Here is an 18,487-nt window from a genome sequence, read left to right as displayed (position 1 = left end):
TTCTTCTATGGAATAAAAGAAATTTTTGTTGACACCTTATATAAGAAATTCCTTTATTCAAAAATCTTTTGGAGAAAATTGAATTAATATCTCTACACTGCTTTATTAATTTTCTAAAATTTACTGGAAATACGATATTTATAAAATGCATTCTATTTTACATTCTAATTTAAACAAGATAACAATTTTTTTTAAGTAAACGAATAAACAATTTTGAATACATCTATTGTATTCCTAAAAAAAAGAAAAAAAAAGTCACGAAATTAATTACTTTCTATCGCTCATAATAATACCGTTTCTCTTACAATTCAAATCCTTCCTTTCCTCGCTCACCACACATAAAAGAATTACAATTTCCATAACGCGCAAAATTCAAATTAAACCAACGCTCTAACATTAATTTTATTTGCTTAAAATGGCATAAAATTATAATTAGTAGTCGGCGGTGGCAAATCTTTGTCAAAAGGCAAGTTTATCCTCAAACACGTGTCGCATAATTCAAAAGCGGAATCATTACAATGCTTGTAAACGTTTATACGTGTTTACACTATTAACAAACTCGTACCACGCGAACCATTATTAATGCTTTTACTCTATCCCACGTTTTGTACTTTGTTCCAAGATTACGTTAAACCGGGAATTAAATTGATCGCGCAAATTGGAAACTTGTACATAGAAGGCCCATTTACGTTTTAGCGATACGTAGAAAGAAAATATAACGGTTTACGACGCTTTTAAAATGATTACGCGATGGATAAAGAAGAGAAGAGAGGAGAGAATAGGAGTGGAAAGAATAATAGTGTGTTGAAAAAACAGTGTACGAATTCCGACTCTAAATTTACGAAATACGAAAGCAGAAATATCGAGAAGTAAAAGGATACTTGTTTCGTGACGACCACCAAGTTGCTTCTATCTTTTGATTTTGATATTTGATGAAATTACATTTTTATGCACCAATGATTCAAGTTCCAAGGTATCTTTCTTTTACGACAAGGAAAGTAAGATCGAGAGAAAAATATATTAAATTATTTCTTTGTCAATAACTATTGCAAAATTACAAATGAAACATCGAAGGACCAGGAAAATTCATTCGTAAAACAGAGGAAATAATTCTATTCAAATCACTTTTTGAATTATCCCGATATCTCAATCGATTGCCGAGATACAAGGATTCAAAGAGTGCTCTGTCCGTAGCACTCGAGGCAGTGCAGGGATTATGAATGGAACCATGACCTAGATTTTTTCTAAGAATCGCGTCTGGCACTTGTCTGGAGTTTGGGATAGGTCAGTGAGACGAGTGTGCGAGCGAGAGGTCTAAATAAGTGACAAGGATGGAAATAGATAAACGATTAAAAATTACCCTTCCTCTTTGCACGATGATATCTCGGGAACCGGAAGTCGTATCGAGACGAGTGAGAAAGCGTTTTAAAGGGCAAGGTTTCGCGCTTCTAAAGATCTTTCATGCATTGATCCAGGATTATTATTTTCGGAGTTATAACGGTTTAAAGTTTTGCTAATTTCAATACGATTTATAATCGGCTTTAAGATAAACGATTGAAAGATACTTTTTCTTTCACCACGATGATATCTCGGGAACCAGAAGTCGTGTCGGGGTAAATGAAAAAGCGTTTTAAAGGGGAAAATTCAGCGCTTTTAATGGTTTTTCATCCATCGACCCAGAATCGTTACTTTGGGAATTATAGTGATTCAAATTTTTCTTGCTTTTTGAATATCCTTTTCTGCTATGAATTTGAAAATTGAACCACTCCCTCTAGAATTTTTATATATTTATAATTTTATATTTTTGTAAAAAAAAAAAATAAGTAAAACTCTTACCCGTCCTCGATTGAAATATCTAAATCATTAAATTATTCCACACTATTTCGAATTCATTTTCCATGTTATAATTTTTAATAATTTGGCAAGTATTTCCTGCGATCAGAACGTGACAAAAAAATTTTAAAAAAAGACCATTTACGGTACATTTAATAAAAATGTGTCAGTCGAATGTCAATTATTAAAATTTGATTTGATATCGCGAATGTATCAACTTTCGTTAATCTGTCAAAATTTTATAAAACATTTCAAATTAAACAACTCAAATGTATATTTCGCATCTAGCAAACTTAAATCCCGATAATTAAATCTTCATCGCGAACACCTATTAACGTTTAATATAAAATATAATTTAATAAATCACCATATCTTTTCACCAATAAAAAAATAATTCCAATCCTTTAAAAAAGAAAATATATATATATCAATCAAATACTCGCTCAATACCTATTCATAAATCTTCCCAAGTCCACTCCAAAACCCTTCCTAATTGTCCAATTTCTTGCACGAGATCGATCCACGCGATTCACGAACGCGGATGCAAATTACATGTAAATTTCAACCCTTTAACGATCCTCCAACTTTTCTTTCCCCAAGTCACAATCGTCCACAAGAGTTCAACCACCGCTTCGTAGCTTCGTTCTCTCGTCAAAATTCTCCCATTTTCGACGAGAATGTTCGAAAATGTTCTTCTTCGAATGATTACGCGCGTCCAATTAGAAAATGTCCGCTCTACTCCCGATTGCAAACGCGCCACGATTCCTTGCTAGTTCCATCCCTCTCTCGTGCTCGACACCCCCACGTTTCGAACCTCTACTTACCCTCGTAGCCGTAGTGTTGGCTTTGGTTTGGGGTTTGGTCGCGCCAAGCCGCGTGTTTGCGGTTTTGCTGTCGGTGCTCCGGAGTAGTCCTACGTATATATGTATATGTATATGTATATGTATATGTATATATACGTATATACGGACCACGGACCATCCTCCGTTCTGATGACAGATTCGAGCGGAACGCGTGAGACGATCGATATAACGATAAATGTCCTGACGAGGGTCCTGAAGAATTTGCGAGAGAAAAAGGAATTTGATTCTGGACGAACGTATTGGAATTTCTTTTATTAGAGCAAGTTAATCTTTATCTATATGAGGATAATTATTGAAGTAATAAAATATACGTGAAAATTTATGAAGGAATTTTTATAAGTGATGTAACTATCGGTTAGTTTTTATTAGTTTGAAATTATTGTGTAGTTTTGTAACTTGGTACTTGGTCGATATAATTTTATAACGAATTGTTGCTGATTTCTTAATGAAACTTGAGAGCTTTAATTTTTACGATTTTGTTGAAAATAGTGTTGATTTATTTAATAAATCTTCTCCACGTCTTGTCTAATTTTGTATAAGACAAGTGAGAGATTAAAGAATCTAATGATAGTTTTAATTTGGATGTATAATGTATTTTATTATACATTTTTATTATACAGTTTAAATATAAATCCATTTGTAATACTAAAATCTCCAATTATCATCAAATCCAAGAAAAGTATCAATGGATCTTTTATATTTTGAATTGTATATTATTATTCCTTCTTGTAAACAAATTATTCATTGTTATTTTAATAGGATTATAATTTAACAATAACATGCCAAAACAAGAATCTTTCCTTTTTCTATTGCAAAGAAACTCTCCTCCCGTTTCAACATTCCAATTAAATATTTCACACTAAATAAACATTCTTGAATTTAATAATCACTTAAAAATCCATTTTTCCTTTTAATTAAAACCACGATTGCTAAAACCAAATTTAATTATTCTACCAAATCAAGCAAAAAATCCCACCTTCTACGTGTACAAAAATAAAACACAATTAAAATCCATTGGTTACCTTATCGAATACACAATTATCTTCATTGCTTGGACTCGAGCTACGCTCATTTCCATCACTGACTGTTACATCCGTTCGACTTTCACTCAGGCTAACATCTTAATAATACAACCGACTGCCTACCCTCCAGTTCATTACCCATTCCTGCAGAAGGGCAGAAGGGAATCGTGGATAACGAACCTCTTGGAAGTTGACGGCGACGTCGACGCTGCCCGTCTGCCGAGGATCAATTGAAAAATTGTTCGGGCTAATTAATTGAGGAATAATCTGAATGGAACTTAATACAACCAAAGGAAAAATCGGCTCGCGTTGGAGGATTCCAAGAAGTCGATGAATACATGGGTGAACCATTCGGTTAAATAAATGAAATTTATGATGTACACTTTGAGCGATACGTGATTGAGATTATAAGAATCTTTCTTTTTTCTTTTCTTTTGCGTGTTTATGGTGTAATAAATAACACTTGGAAGATTAAATTAAATTGCTCGTTAAATTTGTTTTTCAAAAGATATCTTTTACAACGAAGAACAATGTTTTTGGAAGTCTAATTAATTTCTTCTCTTTGAATTTGAATTCTTTTGAAGTAATTTTAATAATAATTCAATAAGTTCAATTATTACACCTCTGAATTTCTAATCTTTGAAAAAATTCTGCCTCCAATAAAAAGAAAAATTAATTTTCAATTTAACAACAGATATATATATATATATATATATATATTTTTTTATACGAAAAAAAGATATTCACGAGTCGTGTTTACGTCTTCAGCTTGTCTTGGAACAATTTTCCCCCATAATCGTAAAGTTGAAGTTGAAGGCAGACGGAAAAATCATCCCCCAGTCAGGGGATGGTTCGAAAAATACATTTTCTTATCGGGCATCTCTTCCTCATCCTATTTCCCTGGAAAGGTCGATCGTTCTGGCCAATCTCCACCCACGTTACGAGGTATAGGCGTATAGGCCGCGACTAATATCGCAAAATAATATCGTTAAACCAGAAAGATCCTCCTCTTTTCGGTTGGAGATCGTAGATAATTTCGATGACAACGAGACGCCCAGCCAGCAGTAAGCAAAACTGACCCTCTTTCCTTTCCTCTTTTCTTTCTATTCCTTTTCGTGTAACGTCACGTTCATCGATTTTGTCCGTCCGAGATAAATATTTAAAGAGCTCTCCAAGCTTTTCTTGGCTTCCTCATGATACACGAGTTCGCCCGATCGTATAAATCTTCTTGTACACGTATTACGAATAAAATTCATGTTGCCCTTCGAGCTTGTTCTTTGAAGTTAAACACCAACTTTTCGAGTGGATAGTCACGTAACAAGTAGCTATTAGGTTGTTGCGCAATACATCTCAAGACAAAAGGTACAAATGTGCGAATGCAACTTGTTTCAAATCGTTAATTGAAATCGTGAAATATAAACGACAATATCTTTCCTATGGAAATTCATTGAAAGATATCTTTTTGTATAAAATTTTTCCATTTCTTTTTCGTTAACACATTCCATAAAAATTCTCAATCAACTTATAATCTATTTGTTGAAAAAAAAAATAGCTAAATATCGGATAATTAGTCACAGATTGTCGATAAAAAAAAGGGAAACACGAGTGGAATAAAAAGAAGAAGAAGAAAGAAAAAAAAAAAGGAAGGAAGGGAAGAATTTTCAAATTACATTCACTCGAAGGTTTCACGCGGCGAGAGCCGATAAAGCTAAAAGGAAATTCCTCCGCGACCAAACTCTTCTCACTTCCGCTTTCGTATTGACTCGAACGGAGGGCGGAGAGGGAAGGATCCAGGAATTTTAATATCTCGTGTTTAATGGTATTTTTCTACCACTATGTATCCTCGACCCGCAAACTCGATTCCTCTCGCCAGAAGAATTGCTAATGAATAAAGGAATTCGTAAAATACCTTATAAAACCGATATGAATTGCGCCTGAGAAATTCGTGATACATTCGTGAACATCATTCGAAGATCACATGAAGTTTGATTATGAATCTCGATGATGGTTCGTGAAAATTATATATTATATTCATTTTTCGAGTAATCAAATCTGATTCAGGAAATAAAGAAGAGAATCACGGCCCCTCGAATGAAATATTGGTATATAGATCCCCGCTTGCGATTCCTTATTGCAATTCGCACCTCATCTCGATTAGCCGTTGGTGTTCCATGGAGGGCGCATTGGAGGGGATCGACACCGCTAAACACGCGCTTAAGCTCGCACCCCTCGAAGCGAGATCAACGTTATTACCCTACGATCATCCGGTTCGCCACTCACAACATCCGGGATCACGCGAATACCGAAAGGGAAGTAATTGCTGTGCCTTGGCATCGTTACCCCAACGTGGCCAAATTGTGCGAGTTTATTCGAGAATTATATGAAAAGAATCACAACAATATATATTTTCATTTTATTCTAATTTATTAATATCGTTGAATCGAACATTCGTTTTAATAAATTTGTAATTATTTAAATTACTTTTGCCTCTCTTTTTTTTCTTTCGTTTAATTGTTACTGATATTAAAAAAAGAAATGTTTTTAATGTAAATTAATTCCATTTCCTTTTTTACGTTCACGTACGCTCCAGCGAGAATGGGAAACCGAATGAACGCGAGAAAGATAAGGTTGATCCGGGTTAGTGGATACGATTTGCTCGGTTTAAGCGGGTGTTTAGCGGTGTCAATCCCTAGGCGACCTTTCAACGGGACACTAAGGATCGCTAGGGGTCGGTATACGACTCGTAAGAGGGGTTACCACTTAGAAGAAACTTGTAGAACGTGGCATGGAATCACTTGACGCCTTGATCGTTGACAAACCGTCGTCTTTATGGCGCTATTAAATATCCTCGGAGTGTTGAAAGGATTAAATATAATCCCTCTGAAGGGAGAGCATAAAGTCTCTTTTTCTCTTCCGTACATTTGCGTTTTAATCCTTTACTTCCTTTGTTCCATATTATATGTATTGTATAACAAAGTTAGAATTAAGATCTTTTTCATTTATTGAAACTGGATTTGTTACGTTTTTAAAAATGATAAATTACGGAGAGATGGAGTATTATTCGAGAAGTATCCAATTGAATTATAAAAGGGAATGTGGAATATATTTAAAGAATCACATTTAAGATATCCATTTTTCAATAGTGATGAATTATTAGTTTTATTGGAATTATTAGTGCCGGTTAAGAGGTTAATGTTAATCATCGAAGAAAAATATGATTGAAGAAATATTGACAATATGTTGTTCAATAGTAAATACTTGTGCTGTGATTTAAATTTTATACGATGTTTGTTTATATTCAATAAAATAAATAATTAATTTTATCGAGTATAAATAAAGCTTTATGATTCAATAATGTAATAGGATTAAAATGGATATTTTATTTTAATCTCTTATTGATTATCTGCGTATTTGTCAGTGAAAATATTAATAAAGACAAAAATATTAATTAAAGATTCTGACGAATCCAAATTTATGTTAATATTTTTTTTTCTCTTGTAAAGAAATACTCGAAGGCACAACTCGAAGGCACACTCGGATTTTAATTTGATATTTACAATTTCCTTTCTTTTTTTTTTATTTATACGGATATAATTCAATTATTTTTAATAATACCATGATTTTCATAGTTGTCAAGAGTTGTTAGTTTATTCGATGAACACGAAACTTCAATTAAGATGCACACAAGATTTGACTTCTCTTGCTCATTAGCGATTGAAGTATCATAGCCGCATCTTCGAGATCGACAAATATATACATATTAAGAATCATAACAGCTTTTCAATTAATTAATATTGTGAAGTACGTGATTTTGTAATTAAGAAGACCAACTTTAAAAATAAATTCAATCCTTCATCACTTTTTTAAAAATTCTAAATGTTAATTTTCAATATTGCAATTCTAATTGAAATTTGAACTTTATAAATTAAAAAAATACTTTTAACAAAGAATTCTTTGAATTCTCTTTCGACGAATCATTTTTAGTTCTTTGTCATATTGATTATTTATCATGAAACTATATTTTCTAATATCGATAATCAAATTATTCGAAGTAACAACAATTTATTTCAATAATCGACCCATTTATCCACCATCTCCGACGTGTACGAGAAATTGAACTTTCCAATCCAATATTTCTAATCTTCATAAATTCCCTAATTTCCCTAGAGACAATCTACGCGAAATAATATCCATCCGGATATCCACCATCTCCAAATATAGAATTAAAGTTTGGAAAACTCGTGATACTTTTCTTCCACCGAAGGGAAGAAGAGTCACCAACCATCGTAAACGCATCGAAGAAGAATCCTTTCGAGCGGATTCCGAATTTAAAATTCAAGAAACGGGAAGAAGACGATGACACGACGACCTCTATACGACGTACGAGTTGGCGATGGTCCAGAAGATGCCAATTCAATCTTCCTCCCTGCTGCGGATGGAAAAATTTCAGGTGGCCGACGAACTTTCCTCTTCTTTGCCTCGTTCCGGCCACTGCAGTCCTTCGAGTATTTTTCCTCTCCTCCCCTCCTTTTCACCGATTCCCAACCATCTTTCTTGCCTCTCGTAACAGTCATCGAACAACGTGTACATCTTTTCACCATTTACATCGCTCCTCGATGGTGTAATTATATATTTTTTTGAATAATGTACAAATAAAATATTTCCTGTGCTTGAAAATTTAGCGTTAATTCCAATTAAAAGTAGCATGGATTGAATATGTCATTAGATTCTATCTGTGATTCGAGAAAATAAAATCAAGATCCAGTGAACTCTATGTGACGATAGATAAAAATCTAATATTACTCTTATCTTAATTATTTCCAATTTGAAATCTCTCTTCGACATCCACGAAAATTTTCATTCCATGTTATTTCATATTTCCTTCTCCTGGCTCGAAATACCAAATCTCTCTCTACTTTCTGAAAATCGATATGATAATCTTTGAAATTTATCGAAAATTCGTAAACGCTTCTGCACACAATTCAAAGGAATTAATCTTATTTCCAGAGAAAATTATCCAAGAATCCTGATACGATTCCTTTCCCCCGTTTCACGCGCTTCGAATTTAACGAGCTCCTTCATCCTTCCATTGATGAATCGCGTTCATCAAAAGCGGCGCACGATTTCAGCTCGATCTCGCGATCTAACGACGCCGTCGTAATCAGCAATCGTAGTTAACGGAGAACTTCCGTGGCGCCTGATCCCACTTACTTATCATACATCGCGGCGCTCGCCTTTGGAACAAGTCTTCCGGTTCTTACGTCAATCGTATAGAAAGTTCGATTGTTCTCTGTTTGTTGGATAACGTGATGTCTTTGTTTGTACCAAGATTGTGGAATTTTAAGAAGAATAAAAGGGTAATTCAATCATCAGTGATACATTTTTGTTTATAGATAGTTTCTTTTGGAAAGGAAATTCGTGAAGAATCATTTTAATCACTCGAAGGGACATTTTGACAAATTAAATCGTGAAAAATTTTTTACTTGTCCAATTGTTGTTCGAGCAAGAATTTATTTCAATGATCTGGAATGATTTCTAATTCTGGAGGAATGGAAGAAAGTGTAATTAAATATTAGATCAAGTAGGAAATTTGTTCCTACATTTTTCCAATGCTGTTGAATCCCAGTAATTCGAATCTCGTTGGAAAAGATAAAATTTTTAGCTAGAGTTATTAAGGTTTCGTCTATTCAGGCTTTTGACGTACAAAAATCTCGTACAAAGATTTTTCTAATTGTCAGGATATGAAAAGACAGATTAAAATAGTTTATCTTCAAAGTACGCTTTTTTGATGACTTTTGAATCCATTTTCCCCAACAATTTTTATATATCATATCATGGGAAAGAAAATATAAATATTTCGAGAATTTTGAAAATTGTTTGCGATAAATTTGCATGAAATAAACGCGTTCACTTACCTTGTACGGCCCCAAATCCTTAACACTGCAGGCTAATTTCACATTACGTCCTGCTGGGACTGTGATATTTCCTATTTCATCAACGAACTCGGGATCCGGGACGGTGGTAACTGAAACGACTGTAACTGAAACAAAACGAAACGACTGTTAACATAATGTTAATATTCTCCTGGGCATTTAATCACAATTGAATTTCCCTCTCGAATATTACTGTTCAAATTAGAAATATAACGTTCAGAAAATAGAGATTAAGAATTCCAATTCAGTTTAACATTATATTTCTATTTAAAATTATCATTACTAATTATATCATTATATTAAAAAATTTTAAAAATTGTACCTGTTAACATATTTCTTGCAAAAGTTTTCCAAGCATTTAATCATAAAAAATATTAGTTATCGAACGAGATTTTATCATATCTTACCTTACCTTTCGTATTGCAATATCTTTTATCACTAATAATAATTGTGTCTGAAAATAATTTAACCAACCTTCTCTTTTTGCATCGATCCATTGAAAAAATAATAAGTTTCATATGTTCTTCGTCTGCGCAATCTTCGTATGAAACAGTACAAATAATTTACGAACCATTTAATATAGTTATGCGACTCATTTTGTAGAATTTCAAGTAATATCGAATCAAGCCGCAAATGAAATCAGGTCGCAAAAGTTCATATTCAAAATAGTTGAAAGATATCTCAGAAATTATGTATATTGTCCAGATATATAGATAGATGGATTTAATCGAATAAACTTTTATTTGCGAGCTTATCAATAATTTAAGCAAATTAACAATTGCAACAATAAATATTCTATAAATTATATAACTATAATTCATTGTTTCCGGGATATTTATTACGTTTATCAATTGCTTCGTTTCATATCAATTGCAACAACAAACTCAAAAATCACATGCAAGATCGTCAATTTCTAAATAAAACTTGGAACTCAATTTTGAAAATCCGACAATAAAATTTGAAAGACATCTATAAAAAAAAAAGTGAAGAATTTAATTAAATATTTTATTCAAAAAGAGCGTTCTTCCAAGGATCTCCAATAATTACAACTTTGAAATCGCTATAAAAACGTGTAACGACATCATATCAAAGTACGAAACTAAAAGTTTCACGAGTTTGAAAACTTACTTACACTCACTGCTTAACTTCTTATACTAACTTTGTTTATCAATAACTGTAAATTCACTTTTCCAACAAACATTTTTCCATTCCAATTTATTCATTTCACCCTTCTAAAAATATATCAATTTTCAAAAGAACGATCCAAATCTATATCCAATCTTCTTTTTTCCAATAAAAAAAAAAAAAAAGAAAGAATTCCACATTAATTCAAGACGTCTACCGTCGAAAGAGAGCCGAACCTCAAAGGTTCTACCGCGCATACGATCCCCACGTACGAGCTCGTAGCTTGCTTGCAACGCATTGTCAATCCCCAAAGGAAGAAAACCAAAGCAAACGATCTCCGCGACGAATAGCTCCTCCTCTCCTTTCCGGCAGGACATCCAAGACGCGACTATACTATTTCCTGCAAAGAGAAAAAGCAAGAGAGAAAGAGAGATCGATCGAGAGGAGAGTCTCTTCACGTGGGATGCGTGGGATGCGCTTTGAGTTATAGGAGGACCCTGCTCGGACTGACAGTCTAGTTATTGAATACAAAATGCAATTTTTCAAGTCTGCCGCCGTGCTGCATCTGCTCGCACAGCCAGTCCTGAAAAGTAACAGACCGTTCTCAATGGTGGAAGCTGATCGAATCCTAGCCAGGATTTCCAGATACACACCTCGTCCTGTCTAACCTGTGTGGACCATCCATCCTGAAATTCGCGTCTTCGCGTTGAATAACGTGGATTGGATCGAATGGGAAACGATACTTGGTCGATGATCGAGACGAGTTGAGAGATAATTCAAAGTTGGGGAAGATTGAAGAGAAAAAAGAGGTTTAAAAGAGAATTTTCTTTCTGTAAGATTAAGAGTTTCAATGAAATTGAAGAGTGGAAAGAAAATTGATATTTGTTAAATATTTATAATAGACGAAACTTGTTAATGAAATTGTAATTGTGTTTCATTTTCCCTCAAAATTTGAAAAGATTTTTGGAATCGAAAGATGATTCGTTGTTTTAGAAGCAATATAATTCGTATCGTGGGCGCGTATTTGATTTATGATTCCTCTGTTTTCTGCAAACACCCTCTTTAACGGCATATTATATGATATTCTTTGAAGCATTGAAATTGTGATGTGGATTTTCTCGTTGACACGCTTCCATTAGTTTGCTCTTGTTACCGTGAATTCCTTTCAAGGTATTGCAATTATTTCCACCCTTCATATTTTTGCATACCGCATATCAGTGAGGTTTTGCAAATAATCATTATCAATAAAAGCTTGTGACAATGTGGAGATTAAACTTTTGCACAATTTTAAAATTTCACAACATTACTTGGAGTAACAAAAACGTAATCACAAAGTTAAATTTTAAACATCTATAATTTTAATAAAATTTATTATTCATAAAGGAAAATCCTTCTTTCTCTTATGCCACTTATCGCTGTATAAATATTTCTCCAATTGAATTTTTATTTATATTATATCATTTTCTTCCTACTTCGATTTTACAAGTGTTATATTCAGTGACACGAGACCTTAGAGGATTAATTCTTTGCCAAAAATAAAAACGAGCAAGATATACAAAAATCTTTGTCTCCATCTCACTCCACCTAAACTTGAAAATATTTTCGTACGTGCAAATCTTCTCGATCTTCCCTTCCAAAAGAGTTGAAAGTTTTCCCGTAAATTCGTCGAGAAAATACTCGACTACTGGATGCCGATTTCCCGGATACACTTGCCGACCTTACACACCGCCTAATGCCCCTCAAAGGGCGCTGTTCAAACGTTATTACGGATTACACGCGGGGATATCGGTCCGTGGAAGGGGATGGGAAAGGGATAGCAAAAAAGAGAAAGATCGTTACCTGTGAAGAGACCCCGCCACTCGAAAGTATTTCCTGCAGAGGAAGGGAGAGAGAGAGAGAGAGCATCACTTTCGAGAGTTCGAATGCGATTCCGCTAACGATCCGTGCAGTTGCACCTGTATCCTGAAACTCGAGCCCAACCCCCGCGAGAGAACCCTTTTGCTGTTTCTCAGAATCGAACGAGGACACGTTTTCCAAAGCGTATCGCTTGCGATCGATCTTTGACTAGTTTAGTTTTCGTGTCTCTTTTTCTTTCTTTCTTTCTTTTTTTTGGTACATCAAATATACATGCAATGCGAGATAGTTGTAGAAACGTTGAAGTCGAGTAACGATTTTTGTGACAATTTAAAAATTAAACGTGTAGATTCGCGAAAATATCTAATTTATACAAGGAGTTAAAGTATTTCTCTTTATTGTGTATTCTTTTAAGGGAATACTTTCTATTTGTGTTTTCTCAGCAAGTCGATTCTTTAAATTAATTTAAATCGGAATTAAAATTTCAATCTCCCGAATAAAAATTTAAAATTCTTCAGCAATTCTTCGATCAAGTTAAAATATACAACTCGCGTGTAAAATTCTTGCGATCCAAGATTCCGAATAATTCCATTACTCGATAAAACCATCGATATATATAATTTCTCTAATTTTCCTCCCTCTCGTTCTGAAAAAAAAGCAAAAGAATTAGAATGAAATTTAAATATTGAAAAAAAGAAAAGTTGAAAAAACCACAGACCCTTGTGAATTCTCACGACGCGTTAAGAATTCACGTTCCTTGTTCACGGCGCGAAAGCGATTGTTTACACCGGGTTTTCATAAAAATAAATGCAAAACAGTGGAGGAGCAGATTCCGGAGCAGCCTGGAGAGATTTACACGAGGATATGTGCGCGAGGTCGAATAAATGGAACGGAAAGAAAATGGAGAAACACGGGGGATGGGAAAAGGTGACTTTCCCAAAGGTAGCTCCAAGCTGGCTGGAAACCGTGCAGGACCCACGCTGCTAGGAAATTCTCTTTGGGCCAATGCCATCGCCAAAGGATCCGCCAGAATGCACGCGTGCGAGAACCTTATTTCCTTACCCTTGCTCGGGATTATCCTGATTTTCAGCAGTTCATAAAGACTTGGAAGTTTCGCGAGGAATCAAAGATTAGGGGTGAGCACGGGTCGAATAGCTCCTTGAGAGTGAGTCTACGGTTCATTAAGAATAGAAATTTTCTCGAGTTTGACTCGGGTTTGTATCGTGCAAACATTGATGGAATAATAATCGTTTGAAAATATACATTATTTATAGCGAATTATTCTTGTAATTATTGTTTGTAATTATAAACTTCTGTAGATTTGAATTGAATCTATCATTATATTACCAATAATATATCAAATACGAAACTTTAAAATATTGAAAAACAATTTTGTATAACTTCAAAAAACTACCGTTGTCATAAAAACTAATTGATCCAAATCACAATCACAAATTCATCTAATCATTCCTTCTTTTCCTTGTATTCAAAGAAGATCAATTCTAATCAAATCTAATCAAGTATGGATCTATATGGTTTCAAAGATAACAAAAGAGGGAGAGGAAAAAATGATCAAAAATCAAATACATGCTATACAATTCCAAAAAAGAAAAAGAAGGGAGGGAAAAAAGTAATTCGACCAACAATCTCATCGCAGAGAGATCTGAAGAGAGATCGTCAAGTATTAATTACGGAAAGTAGATCAAACTCGAGGCTTCTATTGCGGGATAATTAATACGATGCCCTAAGTATCGACTGTCATTCGAATTAACGAGGGCGGTCAAAACGACCGAAAGAAGAGCGCTTGGCGGAAGTACCGGCTTCTTCCAAGAAATCGCCAAGATCCTTCCGTTAATTGGATCAGCCTCGACATGGAAAAATATATGTATGTGTGTGTTATGTAGAAAATTTCGCGACCACAAATGTTGTATACAGGGTAGAAATTTTATCTTCTTCTCAATCTTTTATCGTCGAATCGTTAAGAAAGATGTCACGAGTTGACCCGAATGTGTATTCGCTTGTTTCATCGTATCTATAATTTTATGCAAACTTTCTTCTAAATTACGTACATTCGTGCAAATTTTGAAAATATCTATGCAAAATATTATAATTTCGAATATCCAAAGTGTAACACGAAACTGTAGAAATAAAAGGAATTCTCCATTTCTTTAGTTACGTTTGTAAAAATACAATTAAAAATTCCATATCCTGGCAAACAAGTCTTCCTGTTTATATCACGAATTAGGGACCACCCTGTATAAACGAGATATAATGTATAATGTGTACAGACAGCATTACTCAATATTTTTGAATGTTGGTACAACCTGATTATTAAAGTTCAAGAGACATTCCTTCACACGAGTGGACTGGATTTGTGAATTTTAATTAATATCTATATTGAAAATGATCGCATAATGATAAAAAAAAGAAAGAAAGTTGGTCTCGAATAGGATAATTTGAAAAGTTTTATAATTAATTATGTACATTATATTGGAACATCTCTTCTTATTTTGTGGATGAGATTAGAGAATATTTCTCGAGGAAATTGCGTTTTCAAATTATGCTTCTCTTGTTTGGAAGTAAAGTTGTTATTCTTGAAAAATGATGATATAATTTAGATGATTGTGAATTAGAAAGAGAAAGAATATGAATAGAAGTAAATCTGATATATTTTTAAACGTGTTGCTCTTTATATCTTCGTTTTTCGTTCCGAGATTTGTTCTTAGAATAACTTTGAATACATAAAATTGTAACAGAATGTTTCAATCCTCACGTCACAAATTCTCGCGAAGAGTTATAAATGAAAATAATCGCAATTCTATCGTGTTTCTGGATCTTTCTAAATTAAACTTTTTTCCTCTTCAACGTAAAAATAAATTTGAAAATCCCTCAATTTTCGTTTAATCGGATCTAACTTTACTTTGTTTTTATTTTTCTCTACAATTTTACGAAAAATATAAAATCAGAAATATTCTAAAATATATATATAATATAAAAAATTTACAAATAACACTTACTTTACATTTCTTCTCGCCAATAAACCCACAACGAAATTAAAATTAAAACTATTTTCAACGATTTAATCACGAGAAATCTTTTTTTTTTACGTATCTTCTCGAGAAACAAAGACAAGATCATTATTATTCGAACTCTATCTTTGCATTTGTCGAGTACGTTTCCTCGAACGTAATATCCGCGAAAATTTCCCAACCCTCGTCCATCAAACTGTTTATTCATTTCATAAAACACCCTCAACGACCTGGCGGCGAATTATCAAACAGCGAGCAACGCGTCATAAATAGCAAAGAGGAGGAAGAATTTTATTTTTCTCGGCCGAGTCCCCCCCCCGTTCGAGTACCTTTTCCAAACGAGGATCTGTTGATAGAAAGAATTGTGCAAATATTCCGTGTTGTAACAAACAGCTATATTCTAAAACCAATAGTGTCGAAACAATTTTCGCGCTCCTCGTCTAACAGGATGGACGAATCGAACGATCTCGTTGTTGAATGTTGATTTTTGTTAAATTTTCGTGCTGCTTCCAGAATTAGAATTATCGATAATATTTATTGTGAAATGATTTAATTCTTGATAGGATTGTCGTACGAATGATCGACGTTTGTTTGATCGATTCATTTTGTGCCTGTTCTTCATCATCTGAATACAAAGACGAAAAAATATTATAAGTATTGTAATAATTGAAAAGTGTTCAAGTGTTTGGAATATTTGTCGAAAGTTTGATTCAATTTATTTCATGTTTCTCCTAGACCGATTAGACATCTCTCTGAGTCTCTTAGAATTAACTAAATGTGGAAATCTTTGGAGAAAGGGAATACATTATATCCTGGTGAAAATTTGAAAAATTTATTAAGCTGTCTTGTTTTTGGAAAATAAATATTGTACAAACAATAAAGGAATACAAAAGTATCTGATTCAAAAAAAGATTGTGTGTAAGAAATTTCCATTAGATTTGTTATTTAATACATGAATAATTAGCCCACACGATTCACACTGTTTCCTCTCACAACCACTACCTATTATTGTTAATATTCCAGCAGAACTGATAGAATATTCGTAACCAGGATTTACCAGGGCTCGCTAAATTTGAGGTTTATTCAAGAATAAGTAGAGAAGGGTTAGAGTTTTTTGCTTTAACGTCATTGCAAGAAATTGCTGACTTGCTACATCTGCTTCTACTTGGCTGGGACTTATGGGAAGAATAATGCATCTTTTTAAAAATTATGCATTTCTTGTTCAAAGAATTTCTCTCTCCTCTAATAATAAAATTATTATATCATCTATAAAAATAAACACTTGCATTACTGACAATTATAATGAATAATTTAATCATTTCATCAAACTATATACTTAACAACACCATACAAACAAATTGTAATTCTTTTCAACTAAAAATTACTAATTCTTTCAATCGTTAACATACAGATTGTATAACATTGCATATTCTTAATTCAAAAATTATCATATTCAATCTCCTCTCCCATATCAACCTACAATTATCATAAAACAAAATAAAATTGAGCATCAGAACACTCCATCGAGCAATTTATTATATCCAACGAAGTGATCGCATCTAACAATTATAAATCTACCCCTAAAAGATCCATAAATTCCTACGAATCCCCCAACTCTCGTTACTTTATTATAGACGAGCAATTATCTCCCTGGCCTCTTTAACGGCGAACAAGTTGTTATCAACGGCTCATTATCACGCTTTCTCGCGTTTTGGCAACCTCGTCAAGGGTTACCTGGTAAATCTGAAAAGCTGGCGCCGCCCTCTCACGTCGGCTGTTCTCTCGCGCCGCTGCGAAACGAAAGACTCTAAAGGTCGACGACGTGCGCTTTGAACAGCGAAGAGAGAGAGAGAGAGAGAGGCGTGAAGGAGAGAGTAGCTGAGAGAAGCAACAGTTTATGTCAATTTTCCGCTCGACAGAGAGCGGCGGCACTGGCTCACAACAACCCTTCTCTCACCCCCGCCCTCCCCCTTTCGCGCGTATCCTCGTGAAAATATCGCTGTTACGAGGAAGCAATAGGCAATCGGGCGTGTGAAATATTTTCCACGTGTGAACGTTGCGTCGCCGTGTGACGAGAAACCTCGTTTACTTTGCCTACTCGACTTCCTCCATCAACGAATTCCCTCTGTGTTGTCGGCTGTATATCCCCCCCTCTCTCTCTAACCCCTTCTCTCTTCCCTTTCTTCATTATTAATAATCGAAATCGGATTTCAATCTCGCCTCGAGCGCGTAAATACGAGCAACCGGCGAAAGATTTATTAATAAAAGCGAATTTTTCGTGAATGAACGTTTCTTTGTCATGCAAGCGTGAAGAGGAAGTTTGGATTTAATTTTGTGACGAATTTGTGGTGTGTGTCGCGTTATTAAGTCCGATAGGAATTTCATAGAGATCTTTTAAAGGGAAAAAGAATGGGAGTTTTGAAGTCTGGATATTGTAGTTTGTTCTTACTTGGTGTAATAAAATAAAATTGGTTCAATATCGTGTAATTAGGATGAAAAGAATAATTTCTTTTCTGTACGAAGATATTATTTTAATTTTGTATATAAAAATGATAAGTAAATAATCGCGTAAGGAAAAATAAAATTAAATACAAGAGTGTTGATATTAAAAATTACGAAGAAATTATCCTTGAAGCGATATAAGTATCACAATCAAAATTTCGATTTCCTGTCAATATGCTAATCTATTCTATCGAGCAAACTTCTTAACTTGGTTAAGTAGTTTTCTAGCGAAATTAAATTTCAACGTAATGATACGAGGTAAATCTGATTGAATTTATAAATAATAAACCGAGTTTTCGAATTTCTTTGGAAAAATATAAAGTATA

At 33.9% G+C, this 18,487-nt stretch overlaps 1 protein-coding gene across 5 annotated transcripts in view; it reads right to left on the bottom strand.

The window, feature by feature from the left end:
* LOC408715 (lachesin) overlaps positions 1 to 18,487 on the bottom strand; it is a 316,260-nt gene that overhangs the window by 226,688 nt on the left and 71,085 nt on the right. For all 5 annotated transcript variants that reach the window (XR_408826.3, XM_006560722.3, XM_006560723.3 and 2 more), the window contains one exon: positions 9,634 to 9,758. Coding sequence is in view for 4 of the 5 variants with exons in the window: in XM_006560722.3 (XP_006560785.2) it covers positions 9,634 to 9,758 (125 nt within the window). In the remaining variant the exon portion in view is untranslated. The remainder of the gene's footprint in view (positions 1 to 9,633; positions 9,759 to 18,487) is intronic.

Source organism: Apis mellifera, linkage group LG2, assembly GCF_003254395.2.
Source record: "Apis mellifera strain DH4 linkage group LG2, Amel_HAv3.1, whole genome shotgun sequence".
NCBI classification, from domain to species: Eukaryota; Metazoa; Arthropoda; class Insecta; order Hymenoptera; family Apidae; genus Apis; species Apis mellifera.
Note: the sequence above shows the minus strand (reverse complement) of the source record. Positions and strands in the feature narration are given on the sequence as shown.